This window comes from Carex rostrata, chromosome 28 (assembly GCF_964058835.1).
Source record: "Carex rostrata chromosome 28, lpCarRost1.2, whole genome shotgun sequence".
In the NCBI taxonomy this organism is placed as follows: domain Eukaryota; kingdom Viridiplantae; phylum Streptophyta; class Magnoliopsida; order Poales; family Cyperaceae; genus Carex; species Carex rostrata.
In genome coordinates this window covers 5828066-5848746 of record NC_135945.1, presented here as the reverse complement: position 1 = coordinate 5848746, position 20681 = coordinate 5828066, and the positions used below count along the sequence as shown (strand labels likewise).

General features: G+C 34.8%; 2 protein-coding genes and 1 pseudogene across 6 annotated transcripts; 1 reads left to right on the top strand and 2 right to left on the bottom strand.

Moving 5' to 3' along the window:
* Window positions 1–771: 771 nt before the first annotated feature.
* LOC144545772 (uncharacterized) lies at window positions 772–2901 on the bottom strand. Of its 4 annotated transcripts, none has more exons than XM_078294330.1 (4): window positions 2718–2901; window positions 2280–2410; window positions 1852–2022; window positions 772–1100 (listed from the first exon to the last, which is right to left on the bottom strand). In XM_078294330.1, exons 1-4 carry the CDS (start codon window positions 2899–2901, stop codon window positions 885–887), a joined length of 702 nt encoding a protein of 233 aa, XP_078150456.1. In that variant the 3' UTR covers window positions 772–884. The 4 variants fall into 4 exon arrangements, with proteins under 4 accessions (XP_078150456.1, XP_078150458.1, XP_078150457.1 ...); XM_078294332.1 differs by having other exon boundaries at window positions 772–1093; XM_078294331.1 differs by lacking the exon at window positions 2718–2901 and having other exon boundaries at window positions 2280–2716.
* A 1226-nt stretch (window positions 2902–4127) lies between these two features.
* LOC144545684 (uncharacterized) lies at window positions 4128–5613 on the top strand (annotated as a pseudogene). The gene has a single exon (XR_013508571.1). The product of XR_013508571.1 is annotated as an uncharacterized LOC144545684 (transcript).
* Window positions 5614–9650: 4037 nt separating this feature from the next.
* Window positions 9651–11098, bottom strand: LOC144545998 (fe(2+) transport protein 1-like). The gene is made up of 3 exons (XM_078294545.1): window positions 10475–11098; window positions 10112–10261; window positions 9651–9956 (listed from the first exon to the last, which is right to left on the bottom strand). The coding sequence occupies exons 1-3, from the start codon at window positions 11096–11098 to the stop codon at window positions 9651–9653; spliced, it is 1080 nt and encodes a 359-aa protein (XP_078150671.1).
* Window positions 11099–20681: the final 9583 nt, after the last annotated feature.

Below are 20681 nucleotides of genomic sequence, written 5' to 3'. Positions count from 1 at the left end.
GCTCTACCTGCTTTAATTAATCAATATGGGTTCTTAGGTAATATCTTGCAAAATATATGGCTACTGCTAGGTTGGGTCATGTCAGACGTTGATAAGTTTGGTAAGACCTGACACATCTAGTAATATAGTTGGCAAACTATTTGACAAAAGAATTCCACAAACCTATAGTCAGTTACAAAGGATTTTCCTGACAGGATCAGCCATTCTTGATGCAAAATTGTAACTATATAAGATATTGCTCTTAATATAGTGTATAATTAACTTGACAAAGTCAACCAACAAATGTTTGACAAAAAAATGTAATTACATTTTTCAAACAGAAAGGTTTGCAATCCAAAGAGGACACTACACACTCTATAATAAATTGTACAACATAGGTAAACATTAGCATTCTGCAACCCATTAAGTTTGTGCAAAAATTAACAGATTTGAGTCGTCTGTTTGACAGGATATATACAAGGCACCTGCATTTCCTTCCTCATAGGCGCCTTCTTATTATTTGTTATTATGCTGTAAATTGTAACAAATAAATTATAAGGTCTCCCATGTACTCAAATGGGAAGCATTACATCCCATTTTATTTTCTCTCCTACATTTTTGTATATATTGTTGAACTATTACAAGTGAAACTTCAACTTAAGTTAAATCAGCAGAAATATAACTCATTGATTTATAAATTTGTGTAAAATAATTAAATATCACCAAGGACCATACACCAACATAACAATAAGCAAAGCTTATTCACATTCCCCATCAACATGCATGCATAAGATTCAGCCAGAAACAAGCATTTGTAGTATTGCTTTTTGAAAACATGCTTCACACATAATTAAAACCAAGTCAACACATCACATGGCTAGGATATTTAGCTCCAACAAAAATAATCAATGAAATTGACTGCATTTAGCTGGACTATATATGCAATCCCAAGTTACGAGCTTCAAGCTTTGTCTCTTAGAGGAACATTTCTTACTCAGCAACTTGATGATTTCTTTACGATTCTCTTTCAAATGGAGATTTCTGAAATAAGCATCGCAGTAATTACCATCAGCATTACGCGGCAGCTTTGATTCCCAACGTTTCCTTGTCTTTCCTAGCCCCTTTGTAATTATATAGTTAGTAGCAATATACTATAGAATTCCGAAAGACAAAATAAAAAATGCAATTGACAAGAAACATAGCCCCTTTGTATCAAAAATAATATAAATAATTTGCGTGTCCCTAGCAAAGTAGCAAATATCAACCATAGTAAAGCAACTCAAACTAGCTAACATTCTTTTCCAGTGCAGTTGACACTAAGAAATACAATTGAACCCAACTAAAAGTTCTAGGGTCATTTGAACAATTAAATAAAAAAGAATCAGAGGGCAATTCAACCTAATGCGGAAGTTCAGGGTTTACTTCAAACTTTCCTAAAGAAACTAAAAAGAAAAAATTGAGAATAAAACAAAAAACAGTAAACAATTAAATTGAGAATTGAAAGAAGTACAGGGTCAAGAACAACCGAAATAAGTTTCAACCAGAATTATATGGGCTATTGAATAAAATCATGTAGTGTCAACTTCTCTACTGTATCCTAGTAGCTTTTTCAAAAATAAATAAATAAGAGTTCAATCCCAACCATATATACCACTATGCCAAATTAAGCTTATTGCAACAGAAAAAATAATTTGATGAATTCTGTTGCTTCTATAACTTGAACGTTAGTTTTACCTTCTATTTATAATTATACAATTTGATCCCTTATTGTGTTAATTATTTTCATCAAACAAACATCACCCATTCATACGATAGCACATATAATTAAAAATTCTAAACATATAGGTTACAAAAATAAAAAAGATAATGCACCTCATGAACCAACTTTAGTGATTCCAAAACGGGACAATTATGGAGTATCGTGGTGACAGCTTCTATATTCCACTTGTGAAAGCAAAGGATCAAATCCAAGTGCTTCAAATTAGAAAAATGTGGCACATGTTTTTCTAATTCCGACAAAATAGGAATTGGGTACCTAGCATACTGTACAAATCAAACATATGTCAAAAATATCCAAGCAAAGCATCAACCTACAATTGTACCATACATTACCGAATAAGCATATAAAACTGTCATACCGATTTCAGATGCATATCTGACATACGCTTTAAATTTTAAAAGAGGTGTTCAACTCATTGATTCAGACACACATACGTACCTAACAAATTGAAGAGGTGTAGAAAGAAAAAATGACTGACATGTGCCAAAAAAAAAAAATTAAGAGGGGTAAAATTTATTACCTCGCTCTCTTTTATATGCAGGCTTAGCTCTTCCACATGTTCGACACAATTCAGTAGCCTAGCAACAACACTAACATCTCTCTCATTAAGATCGTGAAGGTTAATCACAGCTTTTCTCAACAAAGGAACTTCTACATGAATGGTAGACAGACATTGAAGGCTGCAATGAGTTTCCAAATGAAGTGACTCCAATGAAGGAAGAGACAACACCACATTATCAAGTTTTTCGTGAATAATCAGTTTGAGATTTTTTACTGTCTGCGAGGAAAGGCTAAGCCCAGGCATGCGTCTCATATCAAGATGTAAATCTTTCAAGGAACACAATTCAGAGACAAGTTGGTTCAGTTTGGCCGAGTCAGTGTAAATTAACTTAAGGGAAAGGCTTCTCAAGCAGATTAAAGTGATTCCAAAAGTAAAATTATATTCTAGAAATTTTACCTGAGAGAGATAATGGTGAAGATAATATGGGGGATAACTGAGAAATATGAAGAACAGAAACCATCAATGGTGAGGTGGCGCAAGTGGAGGGAGCCAGCCTTGACAAGAAAAGAAGAAAGAAATGAGGCATTTCGGTCACAGCGTGAGACCTCAAGGTGCAAGCTGAGAAGAGGGTAGGAAGCATTGTGATCGAGAAGCAAAGTTTTTATATTGGGGGTGAGGAAGGTCTAGGCTGTTGAGCGCAAGGGAAGGAGAGGCCTCCCAGAGGTGGCAGAAGCTGCAGCAGAGGACGGAAGTACGAGCGGCAATGTGAGTGGGGAGGAAGGAGAGGATTGTAATAAGCAACGCTTCGGGAAGATTAGAGAGGCGATCAATTGGGGAGTTCGCCATGGCAGCAACCTGGTGTAATGGCGAGAGGGTTTAAGCGTGAAGCACTCGAGGCGATCGAGAAGTGCATGTTTCGCCATGGAAACAAAGTTTTTATATTGGGGGTGAGGAAGGTCTAGGCTGTTGAGCGCAAGGGAAGGAGAGGCCTCCCAGAGGTGGCGGAAGCTGCAGCAGAGGACGGAAGTACGAGCAGCAATGTGAGTGGGGAGAAAGGAGAGGATTGTAATAAGCAACGCTTCGGGAAGATTAGAGAGGCGATCAATTGGGGAGTTCGCCATGGCAGCAACCTGGTGTAATGGCGAGAGGGTTTAAGCGTGAAGCACTCGAGGCGATCGAGAAGTGCCTGTTTCGCCATGGAAACAAAGTTTTTATATTGGGGGTGAGGAAGGTCTAGGCTGATGAGCGCAAAGGAAGGAGAGGCCTCCAAGAGGTGGCGGAAGCCGTGGCAGAGGACGGAGGTACAAGCGGCAATGTGAGTGGGGAGGAAGGAGAGGATTGTAATAAGCAACGCTTCGGGGAGATTAGAGGGGCGATCGATTGGATCAGACTCTGTTGGAGAGTTCGCCATGGCAACAGCCTGGTGGAATGGCGACAGGGTTTAAGCGTGAAGCACTTGAGGCGAGAGGGTTTAAGAATCTCTTTTAGAGAATTCATATCACCTAAGGTAATAAAATGTTTCTGTTTAGATCTGAATCGTCCGATAAGAATCTGCACGAATATTAAAGAGTCCCTAGCATTTAATCACGGTCCAGATTGGCCCGGATTCTGATCGGACAGTCGTGATCGAAGCAGAAATATTTTGTTACCTCAGAGGAATGGACCTGTTTTTAGTTGGGTGAAACATGGGCCAACAGCCCGCTAAAACAAAAATGAAAAAATGATGTCACGGATTATATGTGGGCCAAGAGTCCAGTTAAATTTCAGAAACAAAACATCCTCCATTCCTCCTAATAGCTCCATTATTCAAAGCAACGAAAACACTTTCACTCCATTAAGCTCTGAGAGACTACGAGTCCAGCCGCGATGTTATTTCTGAGAAGACTCCCTCGCCTCCGTCCATCCCTTCCCCTTATTAATCTCACCTCCTTTTATCGCCTTCTCTCCACCGCTGCTACTACTCAATCGCCACCTCCAAATCCCCACTTCGTTGCAGTAGACTACCTCGTCCAATCGTGCGGGCTTCCTTCTGACGGAGCTCTGCGGGCATCGAAGGTAATCAAACACCTCAAAACCCCTAATAAGCCCGATTCAGTGCTCCGCTTCCTGAGACAGATCGGTATAAGTGAATCGGACATAAGGACCGCCGTGTCCCGAGAGCCTCGTATCCTTGTCTCCCATGTGGAGAAGAACTGGAGACCTAATGTGGTCAAGCTACAAGAAATTGGCTTATCCATTGAAGACATCTCTGGTATCATTTCCCGCAGCCCTGAACTGTTTTGTTTCAATATTGTGCAAAAAATTGATTTCTGGATGCGGGCTCTTGGCTCATTCAAGAATATGTCTGTGCTCCTCAAAAAGGGGTCGGTCATCCTTCGTTATAACTTGGAAAAAGTTATTGTGCCGAACCTATCGGTCCTTCAAAATCAATGTGGTTTATCTGTTTGTCAAATTGTTCAGTTTAAAGTCCGGTAATAGATTGATTGGATTAAGGCCTGAAGCTATGAAGGTAATGGTTAAGAGAGCTGAGGAATTGGGGTTCAGCTGTTCATCACAAATGTTTGTGTATGCTTTACGTACTGTTGCCTCTGTGAATAAAAACATTATAAATTCAAGGGTACATTACTTGAAAACTATGGGGTTTTCACAGGAGGAGGTCACCTATGTGATTAGTAAAGCTCCTAACAGGTTGACATTATCGGAGGAGTTGTTGGGACGCAAAATAGAGTTCCTGATGAAGGAAGCAGGTTGTGGTAAGATTGATGTGGTCCGAAATCCAGTTTTGCTCGGTCTGAGCTTGGAGAAGCGGCTCATCCCTAGGAACCTTGTCCGGAAGCTTCTCAAGTCGAAAGAGTTTCCTGTGCAAAATCTATCATTTGCTACTTTTGCAAAACCAAGTGATGAGAAGTTTGTGGAGAAGTTTGTTCTGCCATATGAGCATGCTATTCCTGGGCTCGGTCAAGCATATGCAACTGCTTGCACCGGGAACATTGAGGTTATTAAGTAGTTCTGGAGTTCTCAAATTGACTATTTTGTAGGTGTTGATACTGCATTTTAGATTTTCCCATGTTATTTTTTTTTCGTTTCGTTTTTAGTTTTTTCTCAGCTCCATGTTACAATGATTTGTGAAATTGTGCTTGATTGCTGAGCTCTAATTCTTGTTTTTTTTTTTTATATGCCTTGTCTTCATTAGGCACAAATCCTCTTTCAGTTGCAATTGTGAATTGTCTTCATGGTTTTTAATCATGTTGTGGGATTAGGATGTTGAAACTAATTGATATTATTCATGGAAGATTACATAGATCATGTAATTAGATCTGAAATGTCTTTGCTCTTCCTACTTCAATGAATCGATACGGCCATACGGGTTCTTACATACCAGCTTGGCGGAATTCGGATCCCCTAAAGTAAATTAAATCTTGAATTTGAATCCGGACAGTCTGATTTGTTTTGGCACGAATTTTAAAGGACCCGTACATTTCACCTCGGACTGAATTGCTCGGATTCTGATCCGATGGTCCGGATCCAAAATCAAAAGTTTATGTTTACTTAAGAGGATCCAGACCCATCTTGCCAAGGGTTATTCACTACTGCCTAGGTTTGGTCATGTCAGTGTTAGACATTCATTAAAGTTTGGTAAGACCTTACCCATGTAGTAAAATAGTTGGCAAACTATTTGACAAAAGAATTCCATAAACCTACAGTATACTGATCCCACAAAATTTTGCAATCTAAAAGTACATACTGGACACTATATGATAAGAACAACAAAATCTACTTAGTTTAATTATAATAATTCCACATAATTCACCTATAATATATATAATATCGGTAAACATTAGCATTAACCACTACTTTTGTGCAAAAATTAGCAGGTTTCTGTCCGATGCACCTTGATTTCCTTATGGGCGCATACTCATATTTGTTATTTAGCTGTCAATTTTGAATATATTATAGGGTTTTTCATATGCCAAGCATTACCAATATAACGCTGCTACTACCTCAGCCACTGACAGTTAGATTTGATTATTCTTTTTTTTCTTTTTTTTGTTAACTATTTTTGGGAGGCGATAGGCATGTATGCTGTTATGTTTTGTTTTCTGGTATAATTGTGCAGGCATGTGATCACATATTTTCAGCTCTCTTTCATTTTTGTTAATTGATGAGTGTGATGTGGTTTTTTTGCTTGTGCCTTGTAAATGAAAACAGAATTGGAGTTTCGTTGTTTTGTGATGGATGTAACCGGATGAAGATGCATGTCAAGTTTATTGATTTTTGCAAGATCTCTCTAGCATTGCTTGTTGTTTTTTCTTTCTTTTTCTTTGGTACGATAGTTATCTAAACCTCAGTCCATTTGGTATCAATCCCCTTGGTCCCTTTTTTTCTATTTATTATAGACATTTTGTCAAATTTTGTTTTAAAAAAAAATTCTGAACATTAATGTTGTTTGACAAACTCTCTCAGGGGAAAAGAATCAAAGCAAGACAATCGATGTTTTGATTTTCTTAACTCGAACTTTTTCTCTTACAAAGTGACAATCAATTTCAATATGCATGCTTTGTTATTTCATAAAAATACGTAATTTCAAGCAATATGGCTAACAAAATAATTGTTGTAGACGTTGGTTTAGTTGTATGGTACTATCATACTCTGAAAAAGTTTGCGCCAAATAAGTTCATTTCCACGCGATTGATGAAATTGCTCTGTATTCAGCTTCTGCACTTTATCTTGCAACAATATTTTGTCTTTTGTTTTTTCATATGATTGCCTCCTAAAAATGTGCAATAGTAGTCCGTAGTTGACATATCGTCAAAATTGTCAGCCCAACCTTCATCAAAATAACCAACAAGTTGTGCAATTATTTTTTTTTTCTCATTAAAATTCCATGAAAAAACAATAGCTCATAAGTCGGCCATTTTTATTAATAACCCAAAAAAAAAGTTTTTTACAAAAGTAACCCCAAAATCTGAGTTTTTCCAAATATAACCAAACCACCAGGCATGCTGGCGGTCCAGTTCCATACCAGACCGCCAGGAACCTGGGCGGTCCAGTAGGGTTTTTTTTTTTTTTTTTTTTAGAGATCTGATTTTTTTTCTTAATATTTTCATTTGTGAAGTTTTAGTTTTTTTTGCTTAGAGTATTTGCCAAAAAATAAAACATTTGATATATTTATAAGTGATGTCGTAACTCTTTATAACTTTCAATTGATTTGTCAGTTGGATATCACGAGTCTAAAGATAACACTAATTAAGGACTTGGCCTTGATTTAAAAATTTTCAAGCTCTGACAGCTTGTTGATTTTGCCCGGGTGGCACACTGGCACCGTCGCATCGGAAGCATCAGAATTTCAAAAAAAAAACATCGTTTAGTGCCTCAAAAATGCAGTTTAAGTTTTCGTACAACGATCGGTATTTTGTTTAGTTAAAAGCCTAAGAGATTATTCAAGAATTATCTATAAACAGCCGACACTAAAGCTAAAAAAAATTCTCAGTTATTAGTATCGCCTATTTATAAACAGCCGACACTAAAGCTAAAAAAATTTCATTTTAAGTCCCGCGCACCTCTTTCAAACGCACGCCTAGGGTTTAAAACATAGCCTTCACTTCGCTTCACGCTTCTCTCCGATCTGATCTTCTCAAACCTAGCCGCTTCTTCTAGGCAAATACCAGAAGATGTGATGCAATATGGTCCTGCGCATGCTTCACGAAAAGGAGCGTAACTTTTGATCCGTCCGTCGGATCGGGCTGAAATTTTGACAGGAACTCCACAGCCCAAAACCGAGTCTTCCTTCATGGACTTTTGGACCTTTCTTTATAATTTTAGAGTTTTTAGGGTCTTTTATGTATCTTTTATGTATCTTTTATGTATTTTCTGTTTTAGGGTTTGTATTTAAAGATACGTCATGTCTTTTATGTATTTTCAGCAAAAATATATGAGCATTCCAAATCAAAAATTTTCATTTTTAGAATTTTCTATGATTTATAGTGAATTTTTGAAATTTATTTAAAAAAAAAAAAAACATTAGTGTCGGCTATTTATTAAAAAAGTTGTGAATCAATGTCAAGTCCTTAATTAGTGTTATCTTTAGACTCGTGATATCCAACTGACAAATCAATTGAAAGTTATAAAGAGTTACGACATCACTTATAAATATATCAAATGTTTTATTTTTTGGCAAATACTCTAAGCAAAAAAAAACTAAAACTTCACAAATGAAAATATTAAGAAAAAAAATCAGATCTCTAAAAAAAAAAAAAACTACTGGACCGCCCAGGTTCCTGGCGGTCTGGTATGGAACTGGACCGCCAGCATGCCTGGCGGTTTGGTTATATTTGGAAAAACTCAGATTTTGGAGTTACTTTTGTAAAAAACTTTTTTTTTGGGTTATTAATTAAAATGGCCGCTCATAAGTTAGTTCCAAAGTCATCACTATATTAAATTGCATTTTTCCTAGAAGATTGTTTCGCAATTTAATATGCCACATCTTTTGAAGAATGGATATGAAGTGACTGTAGGAGACTTGAAAAAGTCAATAACATCATAATTTGGGTTGGATGTAATAAAATTTTAACCAAAAAGGAGGGAAACAAAATTAGAAGCAAGCTTTTTAATTCATATCTCTCTAATTAATCAAAATTTTACTTCCAAATCGGTTTAGTGGCAAAGGTGTTCAATGCCCTTCGTGTGGGAAGTTGAATGTTTGAAATCTAGATAAAAAAAATTTCCTTGTTAAAATATTAAATAGTTGGGTTACTTGGTCTCCTATTTTTACTAAAAAAAATAGGTTAACATGACTTTAGTGCTACAAGAAATTATAGTCATTTTCTTTTTCAATATTATTGCATTATGCAGCAATCCATGCAATATATAAACGGACGGTCTTGATTTATGTCGCATATAATTAAGTAACTATGGCTTAAACATTTGGTTACAAAAAAGGGAAAGAATTAATTAATAAAAAAAAGAAAAAAATTTCAGAACCTGTAGTCCGGTTCAGATCTATGTGTATATCAGGAGTGTTAAGTGACGCTCATAATTTTAATTTTTTTTAATTATGTATATGAAAATTTAATTAATTAATTTTTTATTTTTTAGTTTTTGTATAGTTTAAATCCCTCATAAAATAATAAATGTGTGCTTGTAGCTAGCTTAGTGATTAGAATTCCACTTGATATTTGTAAGATCTTTAGTTCAATTTCCTTTGAGTACACATTTTTTTAGTCTTCCTGTTCAAATTTTCTAATTCCGCCCATAACTGTAGTAATAAATATCCACAATCCAATTCCAAAGAAATTAAGATAGATATATAGTTATGTATCACACAACACTATATATAGATATATATACCACTTCCTAGGTCCATTCGGCCATATATATATACAATTTTTGCTAGGCCCATTTAGCCATAATGGACATGCCGCCGGCACCTAAGAGCACGGCAGAAAACGCGACCATCTGAAGTCTCACATTGCCCTGCAGCCTGGGCCCCAGGAAGTCAGCTGCCAACAAATCAACCAAGGCCGTGTAATTCAGAAGCCCAGCGGATGCGGCATTGAGAACTCCGACCACTATGAGTGCCGTCGGGCTGCCATCACGGTAAATGTTAGCGAGTGCAATACCTAGCGCTATGCCGAACGGTGTAGTGACTGAGAAGAAGAAGGCTAGGATTGACTTCATCTTCAGTTGGTACTCCGCCTAAAAAAAGAAATTGCATGCATGCATGGTATCTAAGTGAAAATATGAAGATGAAATATTATATTCTGAAGTGAACAATTTTGTTGAAAGAAATATTAATCTACTTTTCAGTTAGTCTCTACCCACATTAATTTAATTTCCAAGGGAAAAAGTACCTGAAGAATGCAACCACCGAGCCCCATTCCTTCAAAGAGCTGATGGAAGCAAAGAGCAGCTACAAGAGGCCTTATCATGCACACATTTTGTGAGGCACCCACCCCTAGACCTATTACCACTGAGTGCACTACTATTCCAAGTTCTAGCACCTGTCAAAGAAATAATACAAATTTAAGTTCAAAATGCTTCGCTGCATGTGGTTAAAATAGTGAAGTTTGCTTTTCTTGACTGTACTATTTTACTTTTTGTTAGAGGGGAAACAAAATGAATGTCTTAGTTATAGTATCTTAAATTACATAATTAACCATCTAAGTAATAACAAGTTCATCTTTTTATTAAGAACTAATAACTATTGCTCTGACCTGTGCAATAACACGGTGTCGTTGCAAGGCGACCTTTTTGTTCACTTCTAGGTCATGGCTCACAACTTCCATTGCACCCCCATGGCAATGGCTATGGCCATGAATTGCTGTTGCAGGACTCTCACTGCTTATAACCGCCACATCACTACTGCTTTTTTTCTCTCTGTTGTAGAACGTCAGCATCAAAGAGTCGACCAACAGCGTAAGAAGCGCTGCTAGCATGGCTATGAAAGCCGTGAACGGGAATTGGTGCCATGGTTTGTCTGCTAGGCAAGGAGACTGCAAGTTGTTGAATGAATCCGGCAGCACGTGCATGTATCCAGTGGCGAGAATGACACCGGAAGCAAATGCCTTGACCACGACAAATAGGTTTCTATCGGGGTGGAGTACCGGGATAGATTTTGTGACGAGAGGGAGACAAACCCCAATCATACTGGATATCAGTATCACAAAAATGGCGATTACTTTCAAGCGGAGAGCCTTTGGCTTGTTGTGGCATGTTCCTATGGTCTCTACACCACAGTCAGTATGATTAGTGGCAAGAGAGAAAGAAGGAAGGAGAAGTAAGAGGAGTAGGGACAAAGCTAGGGTTACGGTTTGGTTAACGGCCTTGTTTGACGCCATTGTGTTGTATCAGAATATATATCAGATATTCAGAGGTGGTTTGACTTGCTGTTTCAGGGATCGATGCACATGGATTTATAGCCTGGTATTCAGCTTTCGAACTCGATCGATTGACAAAAATGGGCAGGTTGACTATATTTGGGACCAATGAGAGAGCTCAAATGGAGGGTATAACAGGAAACATGAATTGTTCCGTGGCATTCTTGTGGAAAACACGTGGTGAGCTGCTCCGTACTCGTGCCCGTACGAAATTGACACTTCAACGGTACAACCCGTACATCAGTTTATGTTGTTGCGTACTCCATTTTATACAGATACTGGACATGTCCTGTGCACTGAGTATCTAACTTCAGAGTTATAACAATAATATTGCTTACAACGATCGATATATGTTAATTCTCTATCGTTTTGGTCTATGAATGAACTTAATTTGTGTTCAGAAAAAAATTTCTATACTTTTTATGGTAGATAAACAGATAATTATGCAAAAACATATAGTTTAGCTAGAAAATAATAATCAGAAATAATTATTATTGTGTAATCTCAAGGAAGAAAACGATGTAATACTGAAATTTTTCATCTTTAATTATCATCTCCAAAACAAATAACTATATTTTTCAAAAATTTTGAATTTTTACTCAGTCTGCCAATTCAATTGACTAATTAATCAAATTGAATTGGTCACCAATTCAATTGGCGGACCAGATATCGGTCCACCAATCTATATAGTCTTACCTACTTGTGTCAGCTTGAATTTATATTCTCTCCATTACTGCACAAAGGAATCTATTACAATTAGTGATTTGGATCATTTAATTTAGGGTAACTTGGCATGAATCTCACAGCCCAATAGTACTGCCTCTGTGCTAGTCCGAATTCCATAAAGACTGAGATTTAAAGCTTGAATTCCAAAACGGTTGAGATTTAATCTCAACAGTAAAATGAGAAAAATCGTTTAAGGTAGGATCAATACGGATCCGTGTCAATCCACCGCTTAATTCAAATGCTAAGTTGTACGATGACAAATGAAATACAAGCACAAAAATGATACAATACAAGTTGCATTCTATCTGTACTTGTCTGCAGTGTTGTAAAAAACGTTCATTTAGATCGATTAATTGGCCAATTAGTCATTGGCGGTGACTAAACCTTCATGAATTTTCCCGACTAATCGCCTGATTATTTCCGATTATGACCGATTATTCCTGATTATTCCTGATTAATCACTTGACAGTACCTTGTCCGTCCCACGACCGCATACCGTTATTTACAACATTGCTTCTCTACTTGAATTTTAAAGTTCTCAAAACTTTGACCTTTCTTATCGGATTTTATACAACCTACATCCAAATGTATTGTCAAGAACAAATAGCCCAAAAAAAAATTACAGAAATTAAATGGTAGTTAAGACTACATGAAGCTGGCCACAGAAAACCTAACCATTGACTTCTCTTGTAGTTACTACCAAGTTATCAAAAAGAAAAAATAATAATAATCCTCTTAAAATACTATAGCATATACTCCCTCTTTCTAAATTATATATGGAATATTTGTGACACCCGGATAAGACAAAACCCTAGTTAATTATTTCATAATCTAGACAATTATATATTGGATGTGAACATCTAATCTAATTAGATACTGACAGCACCAATAATTAAATTGATAAGACGTGGGGATTAATCTCAAGCGGTGTGGGATCCGTATCCTCCCAGGTACCTGTGTTGGTACCTGACTCAACACAATTGAAAAAGACAGCCTAGATTTAATTTCATTCGGTTCTTGCTCGGGATGCATCCAATTTTATCGTACTCAGTCCTGTAACATGTTACATGAGAGGATGTGAATTCAGCGGTGGGCTGACAAAGCGGACAAAAAAAGAGAGATTGCTTCGCCAATTGAATTGACGGACTGATATCTAGTCTGCTAATTTAATTGGCGATTAGACCAATTTGGTCCATTATATAATTGAATTGGTGGATATGGTAAAATCTGAATTTTTTTTTTTTTTTTAAAATACATAGCTCTAATCATAATAAATAATCACATAAAGTTAAACGAGTAGAAAAAAAATTGCATGTCACTAAAACTAAATATAAACATTATTAGATTTGTAAACAAGACACTAGATCTGTCAGAATTAATTTTTTGACTTGGTGTCTATATTGTTTTATGTTAATAATAAATTTGATTTAAATTAAGTGTAATTAATAACACTTAAATCTGGATGCATTGTTAGCATATATTTAACTTAATAAATTTCACAATTACAAAAAGTAATTTAAAATCCTACAATATGATCTATAGTGGATGCATATTATGCATATGACACATATTATGTAATTAAAAAAATATATAAAATTCAAATTGCATGGCATTTATGAGGGTGATTACATGTTTACAATTTGTTTTATATTTTAAAAGTTATGTAATAAAATGGGAGAGAAAATGTTGCTTTTGTTTTGGAACGTGGCAGCATCCTAGAGTCAGCAAAACTGGTGGAATTCCGTGGTGGGGTCCACATTAAGAAAAAACAGTGTAAATTAAGTTAATTGGCCTCTTTTTACTAAATTATTACCGTAATTATAAGTGGTGAACATTTCAACACAAAAATTATCCGTGCTCTTATTTTTTTATTTTATTTTTATCTCCATATGAGTATGTGTGTGTGTATATATATATATATGAGGAAGATCAAGTTACAACAATTTTTGAGTTACAACAAGTTACAATAACCATTTTCTACATTTTCAAAGTCCAAATCTTCGATCCAAACCGTTAGATGTAATCTCCACAATAAAATGTACTTAGAGACCAAATTTTATATTTTTTGGAATTTTTTTTACTATTTATTAAGATGGATACAAAAACTAGTCAAATTCAGACCATTGAATTTTGTACCCATCTTAATAAATAGTAAAAAAATTCCAAAAAATATAAAATTTGGTCTGGAAGCACATTTTATTGTGGAGATCACATCTAACGGTTTGGATCGACGATTTGGACTTTGAAAATATAGAAAATGATTGTTGTAACTTGTTATAACTCAAAAATTGTTGTAACTTGATCCCTTCTCTATATAACCCTCCTCTATACATATATATATATATATAGGATTTGGCTAATATGCTATGGGTAGCTAAGAGGCCTCCCGTGCTACGGCTCAATATTCGACTTTTTAAAATCCTAACGGTCGATCAGAACCATTCATCTTGTTCTCCATATTAATATGTGCTTGGAGACCAAATTTTACATTTTTTGGAAAATTTTTACTATTTTTTTAGATTTATTGAATATCGCTGTTTTTTATGGTCCAGATTTGTCTGAAAAACAGCGATTTTCAATAAATCTAAAAAAATAGTAAAAAATTTCCAAAAAATGTAAAATTTGGTCTCCAAGCACATATTAATATGGAAAACAAGATGAACAGTTCGGATCGACCGTTAGAATTTTGAAAAGTTGAATATTGAGCCGTAGCACGGGAGACCTCTTAGCTACCCATAGCACCGTAGCCAAGTCCTATATATATATATATATATATAACATTTTGTTTAGGTATATAATATGTAAATTCATGCTGGTGTGCAGGCTATTCCGTAATTAAGTATATATAGGCCATTTTCACATTCATTGTAACTGTTGACTTCTGAAACTTTGGGATCATTGATTAATTTTATCCCAATAACGATTGGATCACTTGTGATTAATAATTAATTAATTAATTTATTGTTGACTTTTGTAAAGATAGTACGAATCCGTACACTAGCTATCGTGTGCCTCTACACGACATGAACTACAAAGAAATGGTTGGTATTTGGATAATGAGGATGGTTCAAATGTCTTCATTTTTTGTGTCTCTATCGATCATGTTTTTATTTTTTAAAATTTAAATAATTCAAAATTTAAAACTTAAACGTCAAAATAAAACCGTTAGATGTGATCAATAAGTTGAAAAATCAACGTCTAGAAATTATCTACATTAGTATACATTTTTACAAGCTCAAGATGACAACCAAAACAAAGTTGAAATGCCATAATTTTTTACACGTGCATAGATAAAATGATATAGTTCATATCCAACGGTTTTATTTTGAATTTTAAGATTTAAATTTTAAGTTATTAAAGTCTTAAAAAAATGGATGCATAATGGAGGCACAAAAAATGGATGCATTTGAACCCTCCTCTTGGATAATATATTAGTTCTTTTTTAGTTATGCATACATATATTTATTTGATCTCAAAGTAATATACTGTAGTATAAACGAACAAGTTTCTTCAATTAATAACAACTTATAAGTTATCCTTAGATTGATGTTTTTCTCTTATTCTTTTTTTTTTTTGATAAAAGGCAATATATATGCCTATTTCATTTGCATTTCAACGGTATCAAGATACTGGACATGTCTTGCACTCTGTGCACCCATCGTCAAATTGTAATCATTTGTTCGAGTTAATTCGAGTTCAGATCCAGTGAAGTAATCTAATTTTTAAGTTTTAAATCGGAACCGTCCGATTTAAATCCGTGATAATCTATCCGAAGTGGAGCGTACACATTCTAATAGATGAATTCGAATTGTGAAACAATCTCGATCGAATGACGGATTCAAATGGGATGGTCTCGATTCAAAACCCGGAGATTAGGTTACTTTAAGAGATCCGGACCCATGTTAATTCTCTAACGTTTTGGTCTATGAATGAACTAATTAATTTGTGTTCAGAAAAAAATTTCTATACTTTTTTTTGGTAGATAAGCAAGTTAATTATACAAGAACATATAGTTTTGCTGGAAACTAATAATCAGAAATAATTATTATTGTGTAACCTCAAGGAAGAAAAAGATGTAATGCCGAAATTTTTATTTTTAAAGAGGGAGTATATATATGCCATAGTCAATGGTTATATTTTCTGTGGCCAGCTTCATGTAGTCTTAACAACTTTTAGTTTCTTCTAATTTCTTTTGGGCCATCTGTTCCATAGTGACAAATCAAAAGTTCGGGTTCGGTTCGGCGAGTTCAAAAATTCGTGATTCGGGTATAATTCGGGTATAATTCGGGAATGATTCGGTACACTACGGAAGCAAAAAAAAAAAAAATTTCAACAGAAAACACAAAAAAATTCCAAAAAAAAAAAAAAAAAATTCCAAAAAAAAAAAATTTTCCGTTTTTTTCGCGTTTTTATCGCGAATAAAACGTGATTCGCGTTTTATTCGCGAATAAAACGTATTATACGTTTTTCCCCGTTTTGAACGGAGTTCGGTTCGGGAACATCAAAAAAACGTTTTATACGCGAATTATACGCGAATTATTCGCGTATCATGTCACTATGATCTGTTCTTGAATCTTGACAACACATTTGTATTTAGGTTGTATAAAATCCGACAAGAAATGTCAAAGTTTTTAGAATTTTAAAATTCGAGTACAGACAAGTACAATATGTAAATTTATGCTGGTGTGAAGGCTATCCCGTAATTATATAATAGGCCAATTAATGTCACATTCAATGTATAACTGTTGACTTCTGAAACTTTGGGATCATTAATTAATTAATTTTATCCCAATAACGATTGGATCACTAGCTAGTGATTAATAATTAACTTATTGTTGACTTTCGTAAAGATAGTACAAATGGTTGGTATCTATTTTATTGATGTGCAAGTCGTATATTTGGATAATTAATTAGTTCTTTATTTATGCATACATATATTTATTTGATCTCAAAGTTATATATATACTGTAGTACAAGCCAACAAGTTTCTTCAATTAATAATAAGTTTTAAGTTATCGTTAGGTTGATGTTTTTCTCTTACTCTATCTTCACGTTTCCTTGAGGTATTAGAGGGGTGCGTGTCCCCTCATGTATCGGAGGGGTGTAATAAATAGACGGGTGGGATTAATTTCAATCTGACGTCTATAAAAATTATAATAAAATATATGTTTTGAGATACGTGTCTGGTTAAAGAAACGGTCCGAATTTATTTATTGCACTGGATGTGAATTCCCTTGACAGTGAGAGCTAATAATTTGTACGGCCGTCTGACAGCTGCAATAGAAATCTAGAAATATATAATGGGTTTGGTTTTTCAATTCAAATCCTTACATTAATGTCTGGCTGATTTTTTTAATACCATCAATTAAATAAAAAAAATAGAAAAATGTTCTCAATTTTTTTTTCTTTTTTTAAAAGGGTAATTATAATTTCCCCCGCGTTTCAATCCCCCGAATATCCCCCGTTTTATCCAGTTACTCAAAATTTCCAAATCCAGTTACTAACAACTTTTGACTACTGTTGACCTGTTGTTACCAATTGAACTTTTATTATTATTTAAAATCAAATTTCTTCTTCTTCTCCAAAAACACATCACCCTTAACTCCGTCGTTTCTACTCCACCGTCAGTATCGCTGAATAGATCGTCCTAAATGGCAGATGATATCCTTGCGCTTTCCCCGCCCGAGCTCCTCCGCCTCCTCCGCTCCTCTCACCTTGGCCTCTGGCTCGGGCACCGACAGGTCAATCTGCCTCTTGAACCACTATCTCCAGTCGGATGTCCTCTCTCGCAACTCTCACCTCCTCTTCTCTCCCATCTCTTTGTCAAGCCTCCACCTCTCTCTCCCCCCCTTCGTCCAGAAAACTCCAAAAAACTCTCACCTCTTCACTCTAGAAAACTCGCGAGGACCTTGCCATGCCCAGATCCGTGCTCAAAATCCACACGATCCAGCTTAAGAACCTTAATACAACAGATGATTTGTTTACACCATTCTAAGAAGCTGTTGAAGTTCGCTACTAAGGTGAGAGATAAGAGACTAGATCATACGATAAAGGTTGGGTTGTACAGAGAGGCGAGGGTTTTTATCGCCAGCATTGTCATTCCCTTTTATCCAGTAGATCTATTGCTTTACGTTGATTTATTTGGATTTTATCATTTTTGCTTCAATTGCTTCACGTATACCAAGTGTTTGTTAAAATGCCTCAATGAGTTATCAAGTATGCAGTGGTCCGTATTTCTCTCAACAATTCCTCTTTTCATAGAAATATGTACAGATTGACAATACAATTCACAATTCTTTTCTCAAACTCAAGTAGATACATTCAGTGGTGAGGTTTTGAAGGGAAACCGTGTATGTTGGAAGAGAATGTTGAGGTGGACAAAAAATGGATGCTATCCGAGTTCGACACTCTTGTCACTGCCTTCCTTTTGCGACATGTTTTCAATTCACATGATGCGAAAAAGTAATGATGATGATGCTCCTCGGTTTCGTATATGGTGGTTTACCGCAACTGTTGAGGCGTATCATATATGTCAGTAAAATATTATGCAAATTCATAAAGTCCCATTAGTGCTTCTATATTCAAATAGCAAGCACTCATATGCATAAGGTTTCTTTATTTTTAAATTATACAATTTATTTTTAAGTACTAGAAGAAGAAGAATTACTGAAAACAATTGGTCACCGCCAGATAATTTATTACTTACCATGAATTAAGGATGTATGATTTTGAATGTACATGTACAGTAAAAACTCGTGGTTTTCTCTTTTATCCATTGTTTTCTTTTATTATAAACACAAATATAGAAGAGGTGTTGATGCATTTAACTTGGAGCTTAATCAATTGGAGAATTGAATGAAGTCAGAGGTGCTGATGCATTTAACTTGGTGAGTGGATCTCTCTCAATATATGAAATTTTGCATGAGAATTTAAATTGTATTTCTGTTCTAGCTAGCTTTATTTTTCTATTAAAAAAATTAATAGAATTTGTTAAATACAAACACTTGATGCATGAACTGTTTACATTTGTTTAATGAGGTATGAATACTTGCAATACTTGAAATTAATATTATCAAACATCATCCAGTGCCATATGGAAAAAAAATTAATATAATTTGTTAGATACAAACACTTGATGCATGGAGTATTCATCTTTTGTGTCTATATTCCTCTTGCTCATGCAGTAGCGAGTTATATGAAAAAAAAACAAATATTCATTAATGGTGAATTAGATCAATGCGTAGTAAGTACTAAGAAATGACAGAAAAACAAATTTTGAAAAAATAGATGTGTATGAGTCAATACTTGATGTCTTAGGTATGAATACTTCAACGTATATGAATGAATATTTGATATCTTAAGTTTGAATATTTCAACGTATATGTATGAATACTTGATATCTTATGTGTGAATACTTCAATATATATGGATGAATACTTCAATGAAGTATGTTTTGTTTCTTTTAAATATTGATTTTGTTTGTAACATTTCAATTACATAATCTGTAAAATTTGATATATTATTTTTGTTTCGACAGTGAAACATATGACAACTATTTTTTATTTCCAAAAAATAAAATTGAACCAGAAAGCAATAAAACAATGTTCAATACTATTTGGCTGCTCTTGTAAAATTAATCAAGGTATGCACATATGCTTGTAATACACGTAATACATGAACTATTTACACTTGCAAGACGGGGATGAATACTTTCTCGATGAGGTATGAATACTTGAGTGATGAGAAATGAATACTTTTGCAACAGACAACTTGAAAGTATGTCATCATAGATCTCATTGGAAAGATAAAATTGTGTAGAAGACGTTCGTGGTTTTAGATTTTCAAAATTTCTCACAAATCGTCAGAAATATTGGTTAGATTGAACGGAGAAAAAAAACTCACTTCTAAAAACGTGTAAAAAATGGATGAGTGATGTGTCCAGCTTTTATATTTACACTTGCACGGTGAGGATGAATACATTCTCGATGAGTGATGAATACTTGTGCCACGGACAACTCGAAAGTATGTCATCATAGATTTCATTTGAAAGATAAAATTGTGTAGAAAACGCTCGTGATTTTAGATTTGCAAAATTTCTCACAGATCGTCAGAAATATTGGTTAGATTGAACGGACAAAAAATCCACCTCTAAAAACGTGTAAAATATGGATGAGTGATGTGTCTAGTTTTTATATTTGTACTTGCACGACGAGGATGAATACATTCTCGATAAGGGATGAATACTTGTGCAACGGACAACTCGAAAGTATGTTATTATGGATCTCATTTGAAAGATAAGATTATGTAGAAAACATTCGTGGTTTTAGATTTGCAAAATTTCTCACCAATCGTCAGAAATATTGATTAGATTGAACAAAGAAAAAAATCCACCTCTAAAAACGTGTAAAAGATGGATGAGTGATGTGTCCAGTTTTTATATTTGCACGACGAGAATGAATACTTTCTCGATAAGGATGAATACTTATGCAACGAACAACTCGAAAGTATGTCATCATGGATCTCATTTGAAAGATAAAATTATGTAGAAAACATTCGTGGTTTTAGATTTACAAAATTCCTCACCGATCGTCAGAAATATTAATTAGATTGAACGAGGAAAAAAAACTACCTCTAAAAACGTGTCCAGTTTTTTTTTAAATACTTGATATATTAGTTATGAATACTTGATGTGCTATATGTGAATACTTGATACATTATACATGAATACTTGCTCGCGCCAGTTTTAAAATCTTTCAAATATTAGATGGTCCCCAAATAGTAAGTGGTCTCCTAGGTAGTTATTAGTTATCCAGGTAGT